The 26,486-nt window shown below is 40.6% G+C and overlaps 1 protein-coding gene across 1 annotated transcript in view; it reads right to left on the reverse strand.

Moving 5' to 3' along the window:
• Window positions 1-26,486, reverse strand: part of LOC126161913 (tyrosine--tRNA ligase, mitochondrial) — a 121,895-nt gene that overhangs the window by 71,117 nt on the left and 24,292 nt on the right. Inside the window, exons 3-4 of the mRNA XM_049918074.1 lie at window positions 8,411-8,601; window positions 8,041-8,336 (exon numbers count right to left, since the gene is read on the reverse strand). Of these exons, the coding sequence (XP_049774031.1) occupies window positions 8,041-8,336; window positions 8,411-8,601 (487 nt within the window). The remainder of the gene's footprint in view (window positions 1-8,040; window positions 8,337-8,410; window positions 8,602-26,486) is intronic.

Here is a 26,486-nt window from a genome sequence, read left to right on the forward strand (position 1 = left end):
ATGGATCCTTATAAAATGCTCCTTGGAAAAAATTGAAAGGAAAGGTATCACACTAATGCACAACTCTTAAATGCTGTGTTACACTTGTTTTTACATTGCACTACTAGTAAAAAGAACAATAAATAAATAAATATTCATCTTGAAGAACCAGTGTTTACGTTCATGAGGAATAAAATATCAAAATATGAACTGAAATATATTTTTGTAATCGACTAGAAATGGTAATCTATAAAGAGGAGTTGAGGGTATATTAAACAGAAATGGAATTTTAACAACTAAGAAACTACAGTGATGAACAAGCAAATTTATAATGTCCCAAGTTTCAGAACCAGTGCTTGTCAATTTAGAGCTAAAGAGAATGATAGGGAAATATAGCAATATGATCAAATTACACATGACTTGGGTGAAGAAGTGTAATATTCAAGTTTGCATAGCCTTACAGGTCTATGTTAGCCTAAAGTCATACTCCCTACTCTTTAATATATATTAAAACTCAAAAGGCAACTATCTTTCTTATTTCTTCTCACAAGGAAAGGATCCCGGTGTTGGGATCGACGTTTTGAAATCATCTATCCAGTACATAGGTTAAGGTTCCAAGTTTCACACCCTGCAGCCATTCATCCTGGTGCGCCCTTGTTTGCGAATATTATAAGAAAAGCTAAGAGACTTTGAAGATATTGAAAACTATGAGAAAAAATTCTAAAGAAACTCAACAAATTAGCTACATTAGTATCCAGACTTGAGAAATATACTTCAAAGAATTAGTGACTGAAAACAAATGAGAATTTTTGAATAGAATTAATAATGATATAGAAGAAACAGAAAATAATGGCAGAATTTCACTGGATGTAGAAGCAGTAAAAATATCAATTAAAAGTTTTTAAAAAAAAGTGCTACTACAATTGCAGGAGTACCAACTGAACTGATGAAATATGGTACAGATGAATTACGCAAACTTTTGAGAAGTCTTTTTGAAAAATGCTCAAATGGTGAGGCCATACCAGAAGACTAGAAAGTAGGATTTATACCAACAATCGACAAGAAAGGAAGAAAAGATGAGTGCGAGAAGGAAAGAGGAATAACTGTAACTAATGTTTTAGCAGACTTTATGGAAGGATTATCAAACAATTTTTGGAAACAGAATTTAAGGAAATGGAGGCCAATGGTTTCAGAGCAGTGACGTCAACTAAAGTTCATATATTTTGCTTACAACATATAATTGACAAGAAAAAAGTTAGAAATCAACCCCATAATTCAATATTTGTAGACATAGAAAAAGTGTATGATGATATACCAATTTGTAACTTGTGGAAAGCTTTGAAAGTGTTTAACATTAGTTCCATAATAATTAAAGCAATTCAGAACATTTATGAAAACTCTAAACAATAAAAGCACAAAATTATCTCTCACCTGGATTTAAAGTTACAAAAGGATTATGTCAAGGATGCAATCTGTCACCAACACTTTATAAAATATATACAGAAAAGCATTGGAAAACTACAACAGAAAATTTAAAAACATGGGGATCCCAGTAAATGATATGATATATTCTTTACAATTTGTTGATGACCAGCTAATTTTGGCACAAGATAAAGAAGACAGAGAGAGTACATCACAAGGAAATTAATAGAGGGGTATAAAAATGGGGACTCCAGGTCAACAGAAATAAAACGAAATATTTGGTAATATGAGACACAAATCAAGATTTGGGGTGACAATGTTGGGTTTGTGGGGCGCTCAGCTGGGCGGTCATCAGTGCCCAAGACCCAATTGTAACCAAGTCCAATTTTTGCACAATCCAATCTAGCCACTGTCATGAATGATGATGAAATGAAGAGATAACACAAACACCCAGTCCCCGAGCTGAGGAAATCCCAAACCCGGCTGGAATCGAAACCAGGACCCTGTGAACCAGAGGCAGCAATGCTAGCCACTAGACCACGAACTGTGGACAAATCAAGATTTGATACTGGATGAAGGGATGGGAACTATTAAACACGCTGAAGAGTACAAATATCTAGGAGTCAGTATCACACAAGATGGAAAAAAAGACAAGTAAATTAATTCAAGAATAAATGTTGGGAGGTTTACTATTGGAACAGCAAATGATATTTTATGGAACCAACAGATTAGAAAGGAAACAAAAAGAAAAATCTTCAGCACAATTATCAGAAGCATTACGACATATGGATCAGAAGTACGGCCAGTGAAGTTGCAATTAGGGAAAAGGTTGATGGCAATGGAGATGGACTTTTGGAGGCAGTTCTCAGGGATATCTAGACGAGAAATAATCAGAAATTAAGTCATCAGGAAGAAAATGGACATAACAAATTCAATTGCAGATTTTGTAGAAGAAAAATAACTGTTATGATATGGACACACAAAAAGGATGTCAAAGCGGAGATTACCACATAGAATTATGGAATGGGAGCCACAAGGAAGAAAGAAAAGAGGGAGACCACTGACCACATGGATTCAGGGAATTCGGATCTCTTTTAGAAGAAGAAATATTGAAGAAAATCTATGAACAGATGACAAAAATGGAGGATGAAAATCAAATTTGATGTGTAATTTTTGGGTACCGGAAAATTTAAAATGCTACATTGTGAAACCAGTTAAAAAAATAAAATTAAAATTTCACATGACGCTCTTCAGCTGCAAAAAAGGGACGTATAACACACTGATTGCACAGTGTAATGGTTAAGGTAAAGGCCTCACATAAATCAGGCTGTGCATTTGAATCTCATTGGATGCTTTGAAATTTATCATTTTAAATCTTCATTGAAATGACTTTTATCATTGGTTCTTTCAATTAATTGAGTTAAACGTAACTTTTTTATATCTATTCCTTTGTCACATCATTTTAATCAACATATTAACTTTTTCAAATTGCTCTCATTTTTCCTTCCTATAACCATCTCTCTGCACGGGATATTTCTGCATGTGTTTTTAATTATCACCACTGCTGAAGCCCAGGCTATCCGTGATCTGAAGGCTGACCAATCCATCGTCATTCTTCCGGCGGACAAGGGTTCCACGACTGTGGTACTTGATCGTCGGGAGTACGTGGCTGAGGGACTGCGTCAGCTTTCAGACAACACTACTTACAAAGTTTGCCATGGTAATCCCATTCCTGATGTCCAGGCGGAACTTCAAGGAATCCTCAGAACCTTAGGCCCCCTACAAAACCTTTCACCTGACTCCATCAACCTCCTGACCCCACCAACACCCCGCGCACCTACCTTCTACCTTCTTCCCAAAATTCACAAACCCAATCATCCCGGCCGTCCCATTGTAGCTGGTTACCAAGCCCCCACAGAACGCATCTCTGCCTACGTAGATCAACACCTTCAACCCATTACATGCAGTCTCCCATCCTTCATCAAAGACACCAACCACTTTCTCGAACGCCTGGAATCCCTACCCAGTCTGTTACCCCCGGAAACCATCCTTGTAACCATTGATGCCACTTCCTTATACACAAATATTCCGCATGTCCAGGGCCTCGCTGCGATGGAGCACTTCCTTTCACGCCGATCACCTGCCGCCCCACCTAAAACCTCTTTCCTCATTACCTTAGCCAGCTTCATCCTGACCCACAACTTCTTCACTTTTGAAGGCCAGACATACCAACAATTAAAGGGAACAGCCATGGGTACCAGGATGGCCCCCTCGTACGCCAACCTATTCATGGGTCGCTTAGAGGAAGCCTTCTTGGTTACCCAGGCCTGCCAACCCAAAGTTTGGTACAGATTTATTGATGACATTTTCATGATCTGGACTCACAGTGAAGAAGAACTCCAGAATTTCCTCTCCAACCTCAACTCCTTTGGTTCCATCAGATTCACCTGGTCCTACTCTAAATCCCATGCCACTTTCCTTGACGTTGACCTCCACCTGTCCAATGGCCAGCTTCACACGTCCGTCCACATCAAACCCACCAACAAGCAACAGTACCTCCATTATGACAGCTGCCACCCATTCCACATCAAACGGTCCCTTCCCTACAGCCTAGGTCTTTGTGGCAAACGAATCTGCTCCAGTCCGGAATCCTTGAATCATTACACCAACAACCTGAAAACAGCTTTTGCATCCCGTAACTACCCTCCCGACCTGGTACAGAAGCAAATAACCAGAGCCACTTCCTCATCTCCTCAAACCCGGAACCTTCCACAGAAGAACCCCAAAAGTGCCCCGCTTGTGACAGGATACTTTCCGGGACTGGATCAGATTCTGAATGTGACTCTCCAGCAGGGATACGACTTCCTCAAATCCTGCCCTGAAATGAGATCCATCCTTCATGAAATCCTCCCCACTCCACCAAGAGTGTCTTTCCGCCGTCCACCTAACCTTCGTAACCTCTTAGTTCATCCCTATGAAATCCCCAAACCACCTTCCCTACCCTCTGGCTCCTACCCCTGTAACCGCCCCCGGTGTAAAACCTGTCCCATGCACCCTCCCACCACCACCTATTCCAGTCCTGTAACCCGGAAGGTGTACACGATCAAAGGCAGAGCCACGTGTGAAAGCACCCACGTGATTTACCAACTGACCTGCCTACACTGTGAAGCGTTCTATGTGGGAATGACCAGCAACAAACTGTCCATTCGCATGAATGGACACAGGCAGACAGTGTTTGTTGGCAATGAGGATCACCCTGTGGCTAAACATGCCTTGGTGCACGGCCAGCACATCTTGGCACAGTGTTACACCGTCCGGGTTATCTGGATACTTCCCACTAACACCAACCTGTCTGAACTCTGGAGATGGGAACTTGCCCTTCAGCATATCCTCTCTTCTCGCTATCCGCCAGGCCTCAATCTCCGCTAATTTCTAATTTCAATCTGCCGCCGCTCATACCTCACCTGTCTTTCAACATCATCTTTGCCTTTGTACTTCCGTCCCGACTGACATCTCTGCCCAAACTCTTTGCCTTTACAAATGTCTGCTTGTGTCTGTGTATATGCGGATGGATATGTGTGTGTGTGCGAGTGTTACCTGTCCTTTTTTCCCCCTAAGGTAAGTCTTTCCGCTCCCGGGATTGGAATGACTCCTTACCCTCTCCCTTAAAACCCATATCCTTTTGTCTTCCCTTCTCCTTCCCTCTTTCCTGACGAGGCAACCGTTGGTTGCGAAAGCTAGATTTTTGTGTGTATGTTTGTGTTTGTTTGTGTGTCTATCGACCTGCCAGCGCTTTTGTTTGGTAAGTCTCATCATCTTTCTTTTTAAATATATTTTTCCCACGTGGAATGTTTCCCTCTATTATATTCATATCATTAATTATTTTTATGTATTAACTTCAATTTAATTTCTTCCATTTTTATCATCCTGCATCTTCATCTACATTATTTTGTCCATAGCGGAATAAGAATTAATGTTTCAAATGTTGTTACGGCATTAACCAAGTCGCTGGGTGCGAGCGTGCAAGGTGTGCGGCGCACGCGGGCGGCAAGCTTACCATCCTAAGAGTGTCTTTTTTTTGCCTTGTAGATTTAGCCCTATAAAAGTTCACAAGGCTTGTGGTGTTATCACTTAATTTGTATGTTCATGCTGGAGAGTTTAGATGGAAACAAAGGAATGAGTTAACGTAATAATTCACTGCGTAGCAATGACCAGTTCATCGACTGAAAGCCTCTTTCATACCACGGAAAATTCCTGTGATTTTTAGCCTGTTTTCTAATGGCACACTATCTTTGCTGCGTTTCCATAAGACACTGCACATTCAATCTCTCAACAACTTTTTCAGTAGCTTTACAGCATTTTTTCCAACAGTGGCTTTAGTTCCACATTTCTATAGCATTTGGTGAATGTTCCATCCTGCCTAGATGAAGAGAATAGAATATACTGAAATGTGGAGCTACAGAAGAATACTGAAGCTTGGATAGATGGATTTTAAAACAAACTAATGAAGAGGTACTGAATTGGATTGGGGAGAAACTAAAAGTATGGAATAGAAGGTTTGACAATGGAGAGGATTGTAGAGGTAGGCCAAGATTTCACTATGATAAGCAGGTTCCAGTGGATGCACACTACAATAATTAAGCAGAGATCAAAGGCATGCACTGGGTAGACTAGCAGGGAGAGCTGTATCAAACCAGTCTTTGGACTGAGGACCACAATGGCAACAATGCTGTATCCGACAAATCTATATAACTGTTTTCACTAAATTTCCCAAGATCTATATTTTGCGTCATCTATGTTGCTGAAATTCAATTTGCTCTGATTTATAAATGTAGTGGCTAAACCTGAGAGATTTGGTGAGAATCGACTAGCAACGCTTGTTCACTATTCAATACAGAGTAGATTTCCATACTATAGTAACAAATGCTATCTCAAGAATAACCAGGAAATAAAAATTTTTCTCTCAAATGCGGCACATGATTTTAATCATGTTTGCTGAGTAGTTTGTTCCTCAAACGTGAAGCTGAGATAGAGAAGGCAATGGTAAAAGATTTTAGTTATGCACAGGTACTGTGAAGATACTGGAGGTTAGGCCTCTTATTATCATTAGTAAGAGAAGATATCTATTTGGTAAGTGAGAAGATGTAAGTGTGTAATCCAGAGAAACTGATGAAGACACAGTGAAAGTTATGTCACTTATCTAGTAATATTAATCCTCACAGTGCTCAAGAAATATCAACATCAAACAACTGAATCGTTATAGAAGCATTCCTCGCTAGCTCAAGACTTCATACTTCAAAATCATAAATTTAGCAGAATTGCGGATTATACCAATTCTTATTTTAGTTTGGGTGGAAATGTTCCCAAATTTTTGGATCAAATGTAAGCAAAAAGAGAGATTTCTCATATGCTCTGACAGTCTGTTCTGCTAATAAATGATTATGCTGAGATCTACTGCAGTTTTCTGATATGGAATGAAGTACTATCACAGAATGTGAGAGGAAATGCTTCACATACACATTCATTGATCAACCTTTGGAGCAATATGATGCTTACCTAGCATTTGAGACCATGATTTTGTTCCTGTCTTAATACTGGACAAAGGACTTCATTAACACCCGAGATAGCTCAAGCAATATTCTCATGGCTAACATGGGCACTGCCTGATGTCACTGGCATGTGTGTACATGATAGTCATAGGAATGGAAACTAATGAGATACAACTGGTGAACAGCAGAACAATGAGCCAAGGACTGAAACCTGAGAGGTGATAAGGATGTATTTACTTTACAATTTACCAGTTTCCTTCACGGTTCCACAGGCAATCTATTGATATTTGTTTCTTGCATGACTGTTGAACAATATAGCAACTTATAGCTATTTCATTTTTCAAACGTTTGATACTGTAGTCAGTAGTTTCAGATACCTTGACAAAAGCAAGCAGTATTAAAATTCCCATTTTACCCTTCCTGAAGTGATCACTTTGATTAATGCTATGCTGCAGTGTTTACAAAAAGTTGATTTATATTTGTCATGGTCCTTTATACGTCTTTGGCAGTCAATCAGCTGGTCATGAAAAACACACTCCAAAGCACTCAACACTATGGAAGTATGGTGTTTTGCCTGTAATTGCAAGCTGATTTTGGGTTACCATTGCTGGGTAGGGGTTCGACTAATTTTTGTTTCCACCCAGCAGGAACCAAAAATGTCCCCTAGGAACTAGAATAATAATATCTGCAACTTCTTCTTATCATTCCACACAACCTGTACCATTGTCTTCCTCATCCCATGGTAGCTATGTGCACTGTTATTTTTGAACCATGTATCAAGAAAAGTGTGTCTTTTGCAGAACTCCTATTTAAGATTCCGATAAATGATAATTCATCACAGCATGAAAGTTACTTCAACAAAATAAACAATTACTCTATCAGATTATTTGTAACATGGAAGTATTTGTATAAGTAATACCACGTCTTATTCTTATCGCTCAAACATACAAAGCTTCAATGTCTCCCCAAGCAAAAACTCTTAATTTGCTTTCAACTGAGTATTTCAAGCTGCTGATGAACACAATCTAGGATGAACTGTACAGTAAGTATAAACAGAGTGTATATTTTCCACATGCATTTCACAACTTACCATAAACTTTTCTATTTGAAACTCTTGAAATTAAGTCATGTCCTGAGACAATATTTCCCATCTGGTCGCTACCACCAATCTGAAATCTGCAGTCATAATTCTCAAGTAGGTATAACCAATCATATGCTTGGAAAATTTGGTAAGTGAATTCTGTGAAGCTCATGCCAGTCTCAGATGCTATACGAGATCCTACACTCTGCCGAGAAAGCATGGTTCCCATCCTGAAGTTGCGTCCTATGTTGCCCATAAATGACAGTACATTCAATTTTTCATACCAAGTATAGTTGTTGACTATTCTGTAAGATAAACACTATGTTATATATGTTCACATGATACACAATAACAACTGATCAATTCTGTTTTTACATACGTAACTGGCACTAAGTCACCATCATCTCCATGACCCTGACCTTTCCACAAAAATGTGTCATGATTTTTAAACAGTTGTCCTACGTTCTCTGTTATGCCACTCACATTATGTTTTATGTATTCTGCACTGAGTGCAGGCCTATCTGTTGTTCTCTCACTTGGATCCCCAATATAACCTGTAGCACCACCTACCTGAAAATTAACAGAAAAATAGTGAATTTAGGAACTGGAAACAATATAGAAATGGTTACACATCCACAAAAAATTCATCATATGCCTGTGAACAATACAGCTTTTCATCTTAAAGCATCTCTGATAGTGAGTCATTAACTTAAATGTATAATAGTTTCAGATGAAGATATTGTGGTCTGCCTAATAAATGTATACTTAGAAAGATCATACCATACAAGCTCTCTCCAATATTTCTTATTCATGTTGCATGTGCCTCTGATGTTCTGACTAAAACGTTGCCAAGTGATGTCTGAAACTTACTCATTCCATGAACTTTGGTGAAATGAGGGTTCTGGTACAGACTCTTGCATACTGGCACAGTGTTGTAAGAGAGTCTACAGAGATAAAGGTGACAAAGAACCTCCTGAATCATGACATTGGGTTACACCTCAGTACAGCCTGGGATCCTGCACTGTAGTTATTGAAAACACAAATGGGCAGAAGCAGAAATCAACAAAAAGAACTGAGTGAGAGTCTGGACATGGGGAGTAGAGCACCAGGTGCACCAGACCAAATATGGAATGTCACAGGATAATTCTAGTGGAAGAGGACAGCAATGGGAACATCTAGAACTGCACCAGACCGAAAACAGAATGCCAGCATGCAGACTGGTGCACTGTACAAAGAGGGAATGCCTCAGGATGCTACTAGGGGGAACGGAGAGCAGACAGAAGGCCTGGAACCAATCATGGAGGGAGAAGACCATAGGTATAAATACCGGACCCGTTTCTTTGAACGAGCAGCTTCAGGTAGCACTTGATAAAGATAATAAGTCACACTGCTGAAAAGTAATGCCAGAATGATGCTGCTGATATCCTCAAGGTGTCAACAAATTGTCAGGAAAGTCTGAAGAATTACATCAAGAGACTTTAAAGGGAAGAGATGTACTGAAATATCAAGAAGCTGGACATGCTGAACGGCCCTGATATCTGGCAGAAGACCAGACACCTCAAGATGTCAAGTTTATTTCTGTCTGACACTCACACTGTGAAGCAGTTTACTGCCACTCAAGGATCTTTCCAACACTGCTTGTGATTGCTTCTATAGTTTTAAGAGGAGTGTCATAATAAATTTTCTCCATGTTTAGATATAGTATCAGCAACCATAGATGGATTTATTTCAACCCCTTACACAACTGGACATGTCAGCTGTAAATAATAACATCTGGTCCTGGGGCTGCATCCTTAGCAACAGACCAGGCATTTTCCAACTTCCACATGAAGAAGAGGCAGCTATAATCTTCCAGATCATCTGAACTTAAGTTCAACCACATCCCCTCTGCAACTTCTTTCCAACCTAGAAATGTGGGACTTTTCTTAGCAGCAGTCCTATGTTATGAAAGGAATTAATCAGTGGGTTTGCTGTGTCAGATGGAGACATTAAAATAATCACATCAATTATTTACTGCAACAGGTGTCAATCAGCCTTTACCAGTGATCTTCCTTATCAGTTCCCATACTCTTGAGGCAAAGGCAGAAGACGAATGGAATTCGGGAATTCTTCTCATGACCTTTTACTACTCTCTTTAATTCGTAATTGCAGTTCTATTCCTGTCACTCAAATGACTGTCTCTTGATGATCTGGTCTTCAAACTTCATAATGTTACCCATCTGATCCTACCAGCAGAGCAATATTCATCATTTCACCAGGGACCACACTGTCTTTTAAGGTGCTATGAGAACTTCCACTTCACTTTGCTGGGCACCCACTTCAGGCGCTTTATTTCAAGGTTTCTTCTGGGAAGTGTATCCAGTTAATGAAATGATTGCTTGAGTAAAGGTGAGTGTCCAGTTAACACTCGGAAATATCTGTGCTGGCAAATAAAAATACAGGTCAAATGATCTTGTTGCCCAGCTGAAATGCTTCACTTGACCTCTGTTCAAAAGACACGTCTTCTGGTACAAAGAGTCCTTCAAGAACTTAACCACTGGGGTAGGTATTATTGGAAACCCAAAGCACATGATCTGCATTAAAATCCTGAACAAGTTGTAGTCTCTGGAGAGTTGCCTAATTGGGTCTTTGAGACTCGCATTTTAAGTAGATCATGAGGTGGGAAATACACCATACATACAGTAATATTCTGTGACAATTGATGACAAGACATATTGCCTTCAAGATGGTGTAGAGTGGGACTGGTGTAACCTTACCCTTAGTTCTATAACCACTAACATGTTTCCTAGGGAGAGAGCAGGTTCCTAGCACAGAAGAATCTGACGGTAGTTTTCTCTTTAATGCATTGCACATCATGATTATCAGTGCCCTTATAAATACTTTTATGAGATGAATGTGGTGAAAACATATAAAATGTAGACAAATGGAAAGCTAGGTAAAACACAACAGTTGCTTCCTCTAACCGCCCCCCCCCCCCCCTTTTCCTCTTCTGATATTAGCACATGTTGTTGTTGTTCTGGTCTTCCCTCCTGAGACTGGTTTGATGCACCTCTCCATGCTACCCTATCCTGTGCAAGCTGCTCCATCTCCCAGTACGTACTGCAGCCTACATCCTTCTGAATCTGCTTAGTGTATTCATCTCTTGGTCTCCCTCTATGATTTTTACCCTCCAATACTAAATTGGTAATCCCTTGATGCCTCAGAACATGTCCTACCAACCGATCCCTTCTTCTAGTCAAGTTGTACCACAAATTTCTCTTCTTCCCAATCCTCCTCAATGCCTCCTCATTAGTTATGTGATCTACCCATCTAGTCTTCAGCATTCTTCTGTAGCACCACATTTCAAAAGCTTCTATTCTCTTCTTGTCCAAACTATTTATCGTCCATGTTTCACTTCCACACATGGCTACACTCCATACAAATACTTTCAGAAATGACTTCCTGACACTTAAATCTATACTCGATGTTAACAAATTTCTCTTCTTCAGAAACGCTTTTCTTGCCATTGCTTGTCTACATTTTATATCCGCTCTACTTCGACCATCATCAGTTGTTTTGCTCCCCAAATAGCAAAACTTCTTTACTACTTTAAGTGTCTCATTTCCTAATCTAATTCCACCAGCATCACCCGACTTAATTTGACTACATTCCATTATCCTCGTTTTGCTTTTGTTGATGTACATCTTATATCCACCTTTCAAGACACTGTCCATTCCCTTCAACTGCTCTTCCAAGTCCTTTGCTGTCCCTGACAGAATTACAGTGTCATTGACGAACCTCAAAGTTTTTATTTCTTCTCCATGGATTTCAATACCTACCCTGAATTTTTCTTTTCTTTCCTTTACTGCTTGCTCAATATACAGATTGAATAACATTGGGGAGAGGCTACAACCCTGTCTCACTCCCTCCCCAACCACTGCTTCCCTTTCATGCCCCTCAACTCTTATAACTGCCATCTGGTTTCTGTACAAATTGTAAATAGCCTTTCGCTCCCTGTATTTTACCCCTGCCACCTTCAGAATTTGAAAGAGAGTATTCCAGTCAATACTGTCAAAAGCTTTCTCCAAGTCTAAAAATGCTAGAAACGTAGGTTTGCCTTTTCTTAATCTAGCTTCTAAGATAAGTCGTCAGGGTCAGTATTGTCTCACGTGTTCCAATATTTCTATGGAATCCAAACTGATCTTCCCCAAGGTCGGCTTCTGCCAGTTTTTCCATTTGTCTGTAAAGAATTCACATTAGTATTTTGCAGCCAGCTCATTAAACTGATAGTTTGGTCATTTTCACATCTGTCAACACCTGGTTTCTTTGGGATTATTACATTCTTCTTGAAGTCTGAGGGTATTTCGCCTGTCTCATGGAATGTTGTCTACTCCCGGGGCCTTGTTTCGGCTTAGGCCTTTCAGTGCTCTGTCAAACTCTTCACGCAGTATCATATCTCCCATTCCATCTTCATCTACATCCTCTTCCATTTCCATAATATTGTCCTCAAGTACATCGCCTTTTTACAGACCCTCTATATACTCCTTCCACCTTTCTGCTTTCACTTTTTTGCTTAGAACTGGGTTTCCATCTGAGCTCTTGATATTCATGCAAGTGGTTCTCTTTTCTCCAAAGGTCTCTTTAATTTTCCTGTAGGCAGTATCTATCTTATCCCTAGTGAGATATGCCTCTACATCTTTACATTTGTGCTCTAGCCATCCCTGCTTAGCCATTTTGCACTTCCTGTCAATCTCATATTTGAGAAGTTTGTATTCCTTTTTGCCTGATTCATTTACTGCATTTTTATATTTTCTCCTTTCATCAATTAAATTCAATATATCATCTGTTACCCAAGTATTTCTATTAGCCCTCGTCTTTTTACCTATTTGATCCTCTGCTGCCTTCACTATTTCATCCCTCAAAGCTACCCATTCTTCTTCTACTGTATTTTTTCCCCCCTTCCTGTCAATCGTTCCCTAATGCTCTCCCTGAAACTCTCTACAACCTCTGGTTCTATCAGTTTATCCAGATCCCATCTCCTTAAATTCCCACCTTTTTGTAGTTTCTTCAGTTTTAATCTACAGTTCATAACCAATAGATCGAGGTCAGAGTCCACATCTGCCCCTGGAAATGTCTTACAATTTAAAACCTGGTTCCTAAATCTCCGTCTTAATGTATCTGATACCTTCGAGTATCTCCAGGCTTCTTCCATGTATACAACCTTCTTTTATGATTCTTGAACCAAGTGTTAGCTATGATTAAGTTATGCTCTGTGCAAAATTCTACCAGGCGGCTTCCTCTTTCATTTTTTATCCCCATTCTGTATTCACCTACTATGTTTCCTTCTCTTCCTTTTCCTACTACCGAATTCCAGTCACCCATGACTATTAAATTTTCGTCTCCCTTCACTATCTGAATAATTTCTTTTATCTCGTCATACATTTCATCAATCTCTTCGTCATCTGCGGAGCTAGTTGGCATGTGGGCATGGGTTTTGTGTCTATCTTGGCCATAATAATGTGTTCACTACGCTGTTTGTAGTAGCTTACCCACACTCCTATTTTTTTATTCATTATTATATCTACTCCTGCATTACCCCAATTTGATTTTGTATTTATAAGCCTGTATTCACCTGACCAGAAGTCTTGTTCCTCCTGCCAACGAACTTCACTAATTCCCACTATATCTAACTCTAACCTATCCACTTACCTTTTTCAATTTTCTAACCTACCTGCCTGATTAAGGGATCTGACATTCCACGCTCCAATCCGTAGAACACGTTTTCTTTCTCCTGATAACGATGTTCTCCTGAGTAATCCCAACCTGGAGATCCGAACGGGAGACTATTTTATCTCCGGAATATTTTACCCAAGAGGACTCCATCATCATTTAACCATACAGTAAAGCTGCATGCCCTCGGGAAAAATTACGGTTTTCGTTTCCCCTTGCTTTCAGCCGTTCGCAGTACCAGCACAGAAAGGCCATTTTGGTTAATGTTGCAAGGCCAGATCAGTCAATCATGCAGAACTGCAGGCTGCTGCCCCTCTTTAGCAACCACACATTTGTCTGGCCTCTCAACAGATACCCCTCTGTTGTGGTTGCAACTACGGTATGGCTATCCGTATCGCTGAGGCATGCAAGCCTCCCCATCAATGGCAAGGTTCATGGTTCACAGCGGGGTTAAGCCAAAGGAGAAAATAAACAAAAACAAAGACAAAAATTCTAAAAGCATTAGTGTTGATAGGAGACCATCATATTCAAATGGTGAAGTTGTTCATAGCAATTCCAGTGATGATATGGTATTCATTCAACATAGTAATGGTGAATATAATAATCTTAAAATGATTGCTGCCATGAATTTTTTGAAGTATGTGTTCTGCAACGTATATTATTAAGAACAGTGGAAGAGTTTTAAGTGTAAACTTGGCAAATTCTTGTGCAACAGCTATATTTCTGAAACAAGAGATGCCATAAACTTATGACTGGGCAACGAAAAATGATCTCATTGAAATCAATGTGAAATACACATATCATGGCCCCATTAACTGATAAAGGGTCAATTCATTTTGCTGATAATCAATGTCATTCTCTAAATACTTTGAGGTTATTCTTTGACAGGAGTCCGACATTCAAAGAATATTGTGACAGTGCCAGAATGGAGTTGCAGCACACTATCTTCAAAAACCTCAAAGGCACAAGTTGGGGAGCAAGCCCAAATATACTTTGGGTGTCAGCTATAGCCTTGTGTTACGTGGTAGGAAAATATGTTTCCTCTATGTGGCACCAACCGTGCCACTCGAAACAAGTCGATATCGCCCTTCACCAAACTTTCCGCCAGGTGACGGAAGGTTTGATTCCATTCAAAGCTGAGAAGATCCAGGTTCTGACTGGAATAGCTTCACTCAGTATCAGATGGACAGTTACAGCAAAATCCAAAGGGAGTGAAGTCAACACTGATGACAGACTCCCACTTCATGGGTATGAACCTGTTGCTCAATGTTTTCGCAGCAGGAAAGTTAAGCTTCATTTCAAGTGTCTCCTCCTTTGTGAAGTCAAGGGCAGAAGAGAGGCTTCAACACTGGCAGAAAACAGCTAAAAGTGATTGGAGACTGCCAAAACAGTAGCTACCCCAGGAAACAGTGTATCATGGGCAACATGGAGATCACTTTAATCGTCTTTGCATGGGTGTTGACCAAAGTAAAAATGCCATGTTAAAATGGGAACTCTACGTCATGCCAAAAAGCAGTTTTTCCTATGAAGCGAACCAATCACTGAGCCATTTTCGTAAATTTTCATATGAACTGAAGCATTGTTCAGTGACAGCGTGTCCCAGTGAGCAAATAGATGATAATCGAATGGAGCCAAGTCGGAGAATAAGCCACATGCCCTAGTATTTCCCAACGAAACACCTTGATTGGTTGCCTGGTCCGTTTTGCTGTGTGTGATGGTGCATCATCATGGAGCTACATGACTCTGTGTTGCCTTTTTCCATATCCCGGTCCTTTTTCACATAATGCTCGATTTAAATTGATCATATGCTGTTGGTAGCGATCAGTGTTAATGGTTTCACCAGGTTTTAGCAGCTAGTAACAGATGACACTCTACTGATTCCACCAAACACAGAGCATTGTTTTCTTTCCAAAGCAAATTGGCCTTGCATTGGCTGTTGATGGTTTGCCTGGATTCCCCGATAATTCACTATGCTTAGCTTTCTCAAAATATATCCATTTTTCATCACCTGTCACTATTCGATAGAAAAACGACTGTCTCTTGTATCTAGCGAGCAGCATTTCACAAGTGGTCTTTCAATTTGTTTGCTGTCCTTCATTCAGTTCATGCAGAACCCATTTTCCCACATTCTGAACTTTCCCATAGCTTTCAACCAAAAAGAAATGGCTTTCTGTGTCACACTCAATTGTTTCGCGAGTTCCTGTTGAGTTGGAGCATCATCTTCACCCAATAAGGCCTGCAATTTGTTGTCTTCGAACTTTTTACGTGGTTTCATGCGGTGATTGTTTCTCATGTCAAAATCAACACTTTTGAATTTTTTTAACCACTCTAAACTCTGTGTCTTCTTAAGAGCATATTCGCCAAAAACTTCGACAAGCATTCGATGTCATTATGTCTGTGCTTGCAACTTAACTTTCGTTGATGACTTTACTCCAAAAAAAATTTCTTTATCCTGTTTCAGCATATTATATGTGCAAGCCTGGAAAAGGTAGCATTCTTTCCTTTAAAAATAACAAATGTTGTATTGTGTTAAAGTAACTATATTCATTTTGATATTTGTTGACATCTGATATTTCAAGAACAGATGTACTGATTCTGATGACATCATCAGATAGGTGCTACTAAGATCAAGTATGTTCCTATTGCTCTCACATGACATTCATTACAAATATAAATGGCTACTCTGTTCTAATAAACCTTGGTAGGGTAATTCAAACATACAGTTAACAAAAGAAAAAGAAAAAAGCCTTAAATTTGCCTGTAAGCCACTATAAAAATATGACAGAATTTGAGAATGTCTGCGTATTTATATATTATTTAACTGAAATATGTAGGTTGCTTTGTTTTGAAATTTCACAGAGACTGAATACAAATATTCCAAATATCCCAGTTGCTCCTACTTTTCCTGTAAAATATTCTGAATACCCCTGTTTCCCCTGACTCATTTTTCCTGTCTCCATTCACTATGATCTTATGGTGTCATATTCTAGAGTAATTCGTCATTGTGGAAGGAAATATTTGTTGTACACAGATATGTAATAAGGGTAATATGTTCTATCCATCCTACATCCATTCCATAGTCATGTGTGTGACGTTCAGAAGATTTTAATGACTTATGTATTTTCTTTGAGAACTTTTCTAATTTTTGCTAATTTAAGTGATTACCTATTACTTGAGAATGCTTACAATCTTTATTTATGCCATTATTTCTTTTCTTAGAATTTACAAATCAAGACAAACAAAAATTAATTTTGGTGACAGGTATGACTTTGTTTTGACATCACTTACGATGCAGGTTCTGTTTTTCCAGAAAATCTGTGAAACTATTAGTCACACTGTAGCACTTATATTTTTTTAAACTTGGGCAAGAAACCAATACAGGATGAAATACAGTAATTTTTAAAAATTTAGATACTTTTAATTTGTGAAACATGTTATTGCTGTGATGCGTATGACTTTAAATGTGAGGGGAGTGACCTAGTTCAACTATCTGAGCTTGTCTGAAGTCAAGCTAAGTATTACAAATAAACAGTGTAGAATGCTCTGAAATAAATCAAATAATTAATTTTGATGAGAAACAAGCTTATAATAATGAGATTTATACCTGACAGTTCTTCCATAAGAAAAATATCACCAGAAATCCAGAAATTGTATACATCAGGCACTATGTTTATTGCTTACAGAAGTGATAAAGCACTGTTTTATACCATTATTTTAAACAGCTATTTGAACTGAAACTGGCCCTCGCTGTTCACTGGAACTGGAGGAGGAACTTTTATAAGAATAAAAGATATAGTTTCCATTGAAATGTCTTTTTTTTCTGGCCAAATCCAGAAACTACCACTGTGATGCATGTAATCAGTTATACTTCACATCTTTCTGCACAAATACCAATTCCCTTAGCGTAATACAGAATTTTCCTATTTGTCTGGTCTTTGCTGTGTTTTGGGGTTTCCATTTTTAGAGCACCTTGTATGAAATCAGTCAGTGCAATGTTCTGGATGGAGATATTTCCCTCATGATAAGCTAACAACAAATTTTGAGTTTCACATACAGATTCCAATGCAGACTTGACCATTCTTCCCACTGAAAGATGATGCCCATTCTTCACTCCAAAGTGATACTTAGACTGTAGCATGGGTACTGGACAACTATCCTTCCACTACTCTTTCAACACTGATCTGTGTTTAGTTATTTTCTTTGCTAGGACATACAGTGCTTTAATGTCCAATTCATGTTGTGAAACACAAGTGTAGAAGTCAAGTGCAGAATTGATGATGGTTTTCCTGGCCTTTACTTGCATAAATGTTTTATGCTTTATAGTGCCACCTACACTGTCCACTGTCCCTTTGGCATGGGATGTTGCAAAAAGGTTCCACTCTCCTGTCACACCAAAATCCTCACTCACGAAATACAGACTCTGTGCAGCACATCAATTGGAAAACACGAATACTTTTTCCAACTGAGGAAACTTTGTTTTCAGTTTAGTAATAACAGCTTTTAGAAAAACCCAAACATCCACCTTAGCATGAGAAAGTTCATTATTTACAACTACAATTGCATGCTTTGTACCTTTAAGCCAAGCACAGCTAGTGAAAATTGTTGATAATAAATAACTCCAATGTGCACTAGCTATCTCATCCTGATAAAGAGCTTCATAATTCACAGCAAAGTTGATTTGCAGCACACATTCATTTTCCTCTATGACACACTTTTTGTTGACAAAATATTCAGACTGGACACTTTTAACATAGCAGTCGATTTTCAAATACACTATGTGATCAAAAGCATCTGGACACCCCCCTCCCCCCAAAACATACGTTTTTCATATTAGGTGCATTGTGCTGCCACCTACTGCCAGGTACTCCTTATCAGCGACCTCAGTAGTCATTAGACATCATGAGAGAGCAGAATGGGGTGCTCCACGGAACACAGGGACTTCGAACGTGGTCAGGTGATTGGGTGTCACTTGTGTCATACATTTATACGTGAGATTTCCACACTCATAAACATCCCTAGGTCCACTGTTTCCATGTGATTGTGAAGTGGAAACATGAAGGGACATGTACAGCACAAAAGCATACAGGCCGACTTTGTCTGTTGACTGACAGAGACTGCCGACAGTTGAAGAGGGTCGTACTGTGTAACAGGCATCCATCTATCTAGACCATCACACAGGAATTCCAAACTGCATCAGGATCCACTGCAAATACTATGACAGTTAGGCTGAAGAAGAAAAAACTTGTTTCATGGTCAAGCGGCTGCTCTTGATCCACACATCACGCCGGTATATGCCAAACGATGCCTTGCTTGGTGTAAGGAGCGTAAACATTGGATGATTGAACAGTGTAAAAACATTGTGTGTAGTGACAAATCACGGTACACAATGTGGCGATCCAATGGCAGGGTGTGGGTATGGTGAATGCCCGGTAAACATCATCTGCCAGCGTGTGTAATACCAACAGTAAAATTCGGAGGTGGTGGTGTTGTGATTGTGTTTTTCATGGAAGGGGGCTCGCACCCATTATTGTTTTGCATGGCACTGTCACAGCACAGGTCTACATTGATGTTTTAAGCACCTTCTTGCTTCCCACTGTTGAAGAGCAATTCAGGGATGGCAATTGCATCTTTCAACATGATGGAGCATCTGTTCATTATGCACGGCCTGTGGCAGAGTGGTTACATGACAATAACATCCCTGTAATGGACTGGCCTGCACAGAGTCCTGACCTGAATCCTATAGAACACCTTTGGGACATTTTGGAACGCTGACTTTGAGCCTGGCCTCACCAACCAACATCAGTACCTCTCCACAATGCAGCACTCCATGAAGAGGGGGCTGCTATTTCACAATAAATCTTCCAGCACCTGATTGAACATATGCCTGTGAGAGTGGAAGCTGTCATCAAGGCTAAGGGTGGGCCAACACCATACTGAATTCCAGAATTACCGACGGAGGGTGCCACAAACTTGTAAGTCATTTTCAGCCAGGTGTCCGGATACTTTTAAACACATAGTGTATGTAAATTTACTGTTGATTTCACTTTTGGCATCTAATAATGAGCCATTACCTTTTCAAACCTTCAGTAGTGCAACGTAACTTAATTAAAACATTCTTACATGGTCCTGGAATCTCTGGATCAAGAATCTCAACTGCTTTTATCAGGAAATCAAAATCAGCATGATACTTGCAAATGCAAACATTGTGAGAAGTTTCCTTGACTGGGATAATGAACCAAGGGCAAAGATCATGAAATTTTGATTCCTTCATGCTGAAGGAACTATTTGAATTCATGGTTTCATTAAATTCCTTACTAAATAGCGCATATGTTTCAGTAATAGTCTCAATCTCCCCATCTTTTGCAGATTTGAAGTCCCTTTCTCCTGGGGCTTGAATGATAATTTCATCCCTACAGTAGAAGTCTGTAATTGTATCCTTTAGGCTCCTGTGTTATCTGATTATTCACTGGTGTATTTTCTTTCGTTATTTTTCTACTTATTTCTGGCAAGACTTCCATCACAAGTTTTTCAAAAACAGCAGTTTTTCAAAAACAGCAGTTTTTTTGTTTGGATTCTGACAAAGCAATTTTCTGCATTGTGACACAAATTTTCCAAGTGATTGTGCACACTTGTACAATGCTATTGGAGATAATGTTGTTGGCAATTGTTCAGTAGTTTCAGTTAGTAATAAATGTTTCTTTAATCAATGTCACTTCTGCCTTTCTCTATCATTTAGCCTTTTCAGCTTAAGTTTCTGTTGTTTCCACACAGTTCTCTCTATTATTTTCACATCTTATTGTATCTCGATCACGTTCTTGTTGCAGATGTTCTTTCCCTTCTATTCATTTTTCTTAAGCTTTTCATGGGACAATCCCTTCCTGTATGCTGCTGGTTTAGCCTTCATCTGAAGTAAATAGAGAATTAATTAACAGTGTCTATGAATGTTTGTTTACCATAATCGGTTTAAAGGGAAAATTTTACAGGTGAATAGTATAATTTTAAGAGCCTTCTTAAAAGAGTACTTATTTTAGTCTTTCATAGTAACATGACGCAACAATAAAACCAGAATATGTTACTTTTAACAAGTGTCACATCCTTCATACAACAGCTGTCACACCCGTCACATGAAAATTAAGCAAGTGCATCCCAGTTTCAAAGTAATATTGTAGAAACATGTTCAGTATCAACATAATGTAACCTTCATGAAGTTTTATCATCATACACAAAATAAATTTCTTATAATTGAAATAAATACATGTTTTATGACCAAAGTGCCTTTAAAATAGTTTGTGGTAAAACTATTTGTGCTTACCTAGAATAAAGGTTTTATGATAGCAATGTCTCCAATGGAACGTTACTTTCCCTACAAAACAAAAGACAGCTAGAAGCCAGTGAATTTAGTGGTTATAACAATGAAGTAGCCAACTATCAAAATCATGACTTTCCATCATTATAAATGTCACGCATTTTCAATTTGTATTACTGTACCAGTGACAAAACTAACTACTTTTTTTTGTTGTGACTCACCGATCTTTCAAAGTGCCGCTGCGCAGTTACGCGCATCCTCTACTTGCGGCGCTGTCTGCCAGCCATGCAGCAGCAGTGCCACCTAAGCGGCCAGCCAGCCAGCGGCCGCTAGACTTGGACTCAGTTATGATTTGACTGTCAAAGTGTACACGCGTCTCACTCTGTTTGCTTGATCTGTGACTTTCATGTGTTGCGTCTTCCTTGAAATGTATTTGTTCAACTTGAAGTTATTACAATTGGTAATGAGGTAGTGATTTTTCTTTTCCATCGTTGACACACGTTTCCATGGCTACTTTAGAGCAACTAGTGCAAGGTCTCGTAGAACAGCAAATGCTTCTCACAAATGCAATTCGTGATTTCGTCGCGGCATCAAATGTGGGGCGTCTCTCGTCGTTGTCTCTACCTACTTTTCCTCCTGACGACGAGACGGCAGAAGACTGGTCTGATTACGAAAAATGTCTTCGACAGCACTTTTTGGCATTTCATGTCGCGGACGAACAAACGTATAAGTCTTTGTTCCTTTCATGGATTTCACCTCAAATGTATCGGTTGTTGTCACAGTTGGCTCCTTTGAAAGATCCTGCGTCTCTGTCTTTTGCTGAAATGTGCTCACTTCTGTCTGTCTATTTTCAAAAGCAAACGCATGTGGTACCCTCTTGTGTTGCCTTTTATCGTTGCCAAAAACAACCGAATCAATCCTATCGCACTTGGGCTGCTGAACTTCACGGCCTCAATAGAAAGTGTCAATTTGTTACTGAAGTTCACAAAGAATCCTACGCCGATTCCATGGTACGGGATGCTATTATCCGATCAGCGCCCGACAGAGAAGTTAGGCAACGTGCCCTTCAGTTGGCAAATCTGACTCTAGATTCCTCGACTTGCGCCATAGGGTGGTGGGGTTTCGGGTTCCGTTGGATAGGTCAGGAGTCCACTACACGCAACAAGCGGCTACACGGGTAGCAGGAGTTGTGTGGCGTGGGCTGGGCAGTTTTTTAGGTTAGATGGCCTCGGGCAAGTACAGAAAGGGCAACAGCCTCAACGGGTGCGGGGCAAAGTCAGGACATGCGGGGACCAAACAGCAATCGGTATTGTAATTGTAAACTGTCAAAGCTGCGTTGGTAAAGTACCGGAACTTCAAGCGCTGATAGAAAGCACCGAAGCTGAAATCATTATAGGTACAGAAAGCTGGCTGAAGCCAGAGATAAATTCTGCCAAAATTTTTACAAAGGTACAGACGGTGTTTAGAAAGGATAGTTTGCTTGCAACCGGTGGTGGAGTGTTCGTCGCTGTTAGTAGTAGTTTATCCTGTAGTGAAGTAGAAGTGGATAGTTCCTGTGAATTATTATGGGTGGAGGTTACACTGAACAACCGAGCTAGGTTAATAATTGGCTCCTTTTACCGACCCCCCGACTCAGCAGCATTAGTGGCATAGCAACTGAGAGAAAATTTGGAATACATTTCACATAAATTTTCTCAGCATGTTATAGTCTTAGGTGGAGATTTCAATTTACCAGATATAGACTGGGACACTCAGATGTTTAGAACGGGTGGTAGGGACAGAGCATCGAGTGACATTATACTGAGTGCACTATCCGAAAATTACCTCGAGCAATTAAACAGAGAACCGACTTGTGGAGATAACATCTTGGACCTACTGATAACAAACAGACCCGAACTTTTCGACTCTGTAAGTGCAGAACAGGGAATCAGTGATCATAAGGCCGTTGCAGCATCCCTGAATATGGAAGTTAATAGGAATATAAAAAAAGGGAGGAAGGTTTATCTGTTTAGCAAGAGTAATAGAAGGCAGATTTCAGACTACCTAACAGATCAAAACGAAAATTTCTGTTCCGACACTGACAATGTTGAGTGTTTATGGAAAAAGTTCAAGGCAATCGTAAAATGCGTTTTAGACAGGTACATGCCGAGTAAAACTGTGAGGGACGGGAAAAACCCACCGTGGTACAACAACAAAGTTAGGAAACTACTGCGAAAGCAAAGAGAGCTTCACTCCAAGTTTAAACGCAGCCAAAACCTCTCAGACAAACAGAAGCTAAACGATGTCAAAGTTAGCATAAGGAGGGCTATGCGTGAAGCGTTCAGTGAATTCGAAAGTAAAATACTAGGTACCGACTTGACAGAAAATCCTAGGAAGTTCTGGTCTTACGTTAAATCAGTAAGTGGCTCGAAACAGCATGTCCAGACACTCCGGGATGATGATGGCATTGAAACAGAGGATGACAAGCGTAAAGCTGAAATACTAAACACCTTTTTCCAAAGCTTTTCACAGAGGAAGACCGCACTGCAGTTCCTTCTCTAAATCCTCGCAGAAACGAAAAAATGGCTGACATCGAAATAAGTGTCCAAGGAATAGAAAAGCAACTGGAATCACTCAACACAGGAAAGTCCACTGGACCAGACGGGATACCAATTCGATTCTACACAGAGTACGCGAAAGAACTTGCCCCCCTTCTAACAGCCATGTACCGCAAGTCTCTAGAGGAACGGAAGGTTCCAAATGATTGGAAAAGAGCACAGGTAGTCCCAGTCTTCAAGAAGGGTCGTCGAGCAGATGCGCAAAACTATAGACCTATATCTCTGACGTCGATCTGTTGTAGAATTTTAGAACATGTTTTTTAATCGAATATCATGTAGTTTTTGGAAACTCAGAATCTACTATGTAGGAATCAACATGGATTCCGGAAACAGCGATTGTGTGAGACCCAACTCGCTTTATTTGTTCATGAGACCCAGAAAATATTAGATACAGGCTCCCAGGTAGATGCTATTTTTCTTGACTTCCGGAAGGCGTTCGATACAGTTCCTCACTGTCGCCTGATAAACAAAGTAAGAGCCTGAATGAGATTTTCACTCTGCAGCGGAGTGTGCGCTGATATGAAACTTCCTGGCAGATTAAAACTGTGCGCCCGACCGAGACTCGAACTCGGGACCTTTGCCTTTCGCGGGCAAGCGCTCTACCATCTGAGCTACCGAAGCACGACTCACGCCCGGTACTCACAGCTTTACTTCTGCCAGTACCTCGTCTCCTACCTTCCAAACTTTACAGAAGCTCTCCTGCGAACCTTGCAGAACTAGCACTCCTGAAAGAAAGGATATTGCGGAGACATGGCTTAGCCACAGCCTGGGGGATGTTTCCAGAATGAGATTTTCACTCTGCAGCGGAGTGTGCGCTGATATCCTTTCTTTCAGGAGTGCTAGTTCTGCAAGGTTCGCAGGAGAGCTTCTGTAAAGTTTGGAAGGTAGGAGACGAGGTACTGGCAGAAGTAAAGCTGTGAGTACCGGGCGTGAGTCGTGCTTCGGTAGCTCAGATGGTAGAGCGCTTGCCCGCGAAAGACAAAGGTCCCGAGTTCGAGTCTCGGTCGGGCACACAGTTTTAATCTTCCAGGAAGTTTCATATCAGCGCACACTCCGCTGCAGAGTGAAAATCTCATTCTGGAAACATCCCCCAGGCTGTGGCTAAGCCATGTCTCCGCAATATCCTTTCTTTCAGGAGTGCTAGTTCTGCAAGGTTCGCAGGAGAGCTTCTGTAAAGTTTGGAAGGTAGGAGACGAGGTACTGGCAGAAGTAAAGCTGTGAGTACCGGGCGTGAGTCGTGCTTCGGTAGTTCAGATGGTAGAGCGTTTGCCCGCGAAAGGCAAAGGTCCCGAGTTCGAGTCTCGGTCGGGCACACAGTTTTAATCTGCCAGGAAGTTTCATATCAGCGCACACTCCGCTGCAGAGTGAAAATCTCATTCTGGAAACATCCCCCAGGCTGTGGCTAAGCCATGTCTCCGCAATATCCTTTCTTTCAGGAGTGCTAGTTCTGCAAGGTTCGCAGGAGAGCTTCTGTAAAGTTTGGAAGGTAGGAGACGAGGTACTAGCAGAAGTAAAGCTGTGAGTACCGGGAGTGAGTCGTGCTTCGGTAGCTCAGATGGTAGAGCGCTTGCCCGCGAAAGGCAAAGGTCCCGAGTTCGAGTCTCGGTCGGGCACACAGTTTTAATCTGCCAGGAAGTTTCAAAGTAAGAGCCTACGGAATATCAGACCAGCTGTGTGGCTGGATTGAAGAGTTTTTAGCAAACAGAACACAGCATGTTGTTATCAACGGAGAGACGTCTACAGACGTTAAAGTAACCTCTGGCGTGCCACAGGGGAGTGTTATGGGACCATTACTTTTCACAATATATATAAATGACCTAGTAGATAGTGTCGGAAGTTCCATGCGGCTTTTCGCGGATGATGCTGTAGTATACAGAAAAGTTGCAGCATTAGAAAATTGTAGCGAAATGCAGGAAGATCTGCAGCGGATAGGCACTTGGTGCAGGGAGTGAAAACTGACCCTTAACATAGACAAATGTAATGTATTGCGAATACATAGAAAGAAGGATCCTTTATTGTATGATTATATGATAGCGGAACAAACACTGGTAGCAGTTACTTCTGTAAAATATCTGGGAGTATGCGTGCGAAACGATTTGAAGTGGAATGATCATATAAAATTAATTGTTGGTAAGGCGGGTACCAGGTTGAGATTCATTGGGAGAGTCCTTAGAAAATGTAGTCCATCAACAAAGGAGGTGGCTTACGAAACACTCGTTCGACCTATACTTGAGTATTGTTCATCAGTGTGGGATCCGTACCAGATCGGGTTGACGGAGGAGATAGAGAAGATCCAAAGAAGAGCGGTGCGCATCGTCACAGGGTTATTTGGTAACCGTGATAGCGTTACGGAGATGTTTAACAAACTCAAGTGGCAGACTCTCCAAGAGAGGCGCTCTGCATCGCGGTGTAGCTTGCTCGCCAGGTTTCGAGGGGGTGCGTTTATGGATGAGGTATCGAATATATTGCTTCCCCCTACTTATACCTCCCGAGGAGGTCACGAATGTAAAATTAGAGAGATTAGAGCGCGCACAGAGGCTTTCAGACAGTCGTTCTTCCCGCGAACCATACGCGACTGGAACAGGAAAGGGAGGTAATGACAGTGGCACGTAAAGTGCCCTCCGCCACACACCATTGGGTGGCTTGCGGAGTATAAATGTAGATGTAGATGTAGATGAAGTCCTATCCATCGCTAAGTCTTTTGAAATTTCTCGCGCCGCTGGAGTGCAAATAGAGGCATGGGGGGATGTTGGGGAAATACAACCTCTGTGCGATGTTGACGAAGCGTGTGGCGTGTCCCTGCCAGCCGACGTGGCCGCAGTACGCTTCCAAGCACAGCCTCG

This window comes from Schistocerca cancellata, chromosome 2 (assembly GCF_023864275.1).
Source record: "Schistocerca cancellata isolate TAMUIC-IGC-003103 chromosome 2, iqSchCanc2.1, whole genome shotgun sequence".
NCBI classification, from domain to species: domain Eukaryota; kingdom Metazoa; phylum Arthropoda; class Insecta; order Orthoptera; family Acrididae; genus Schistocerca; species Schistocerca cancellata.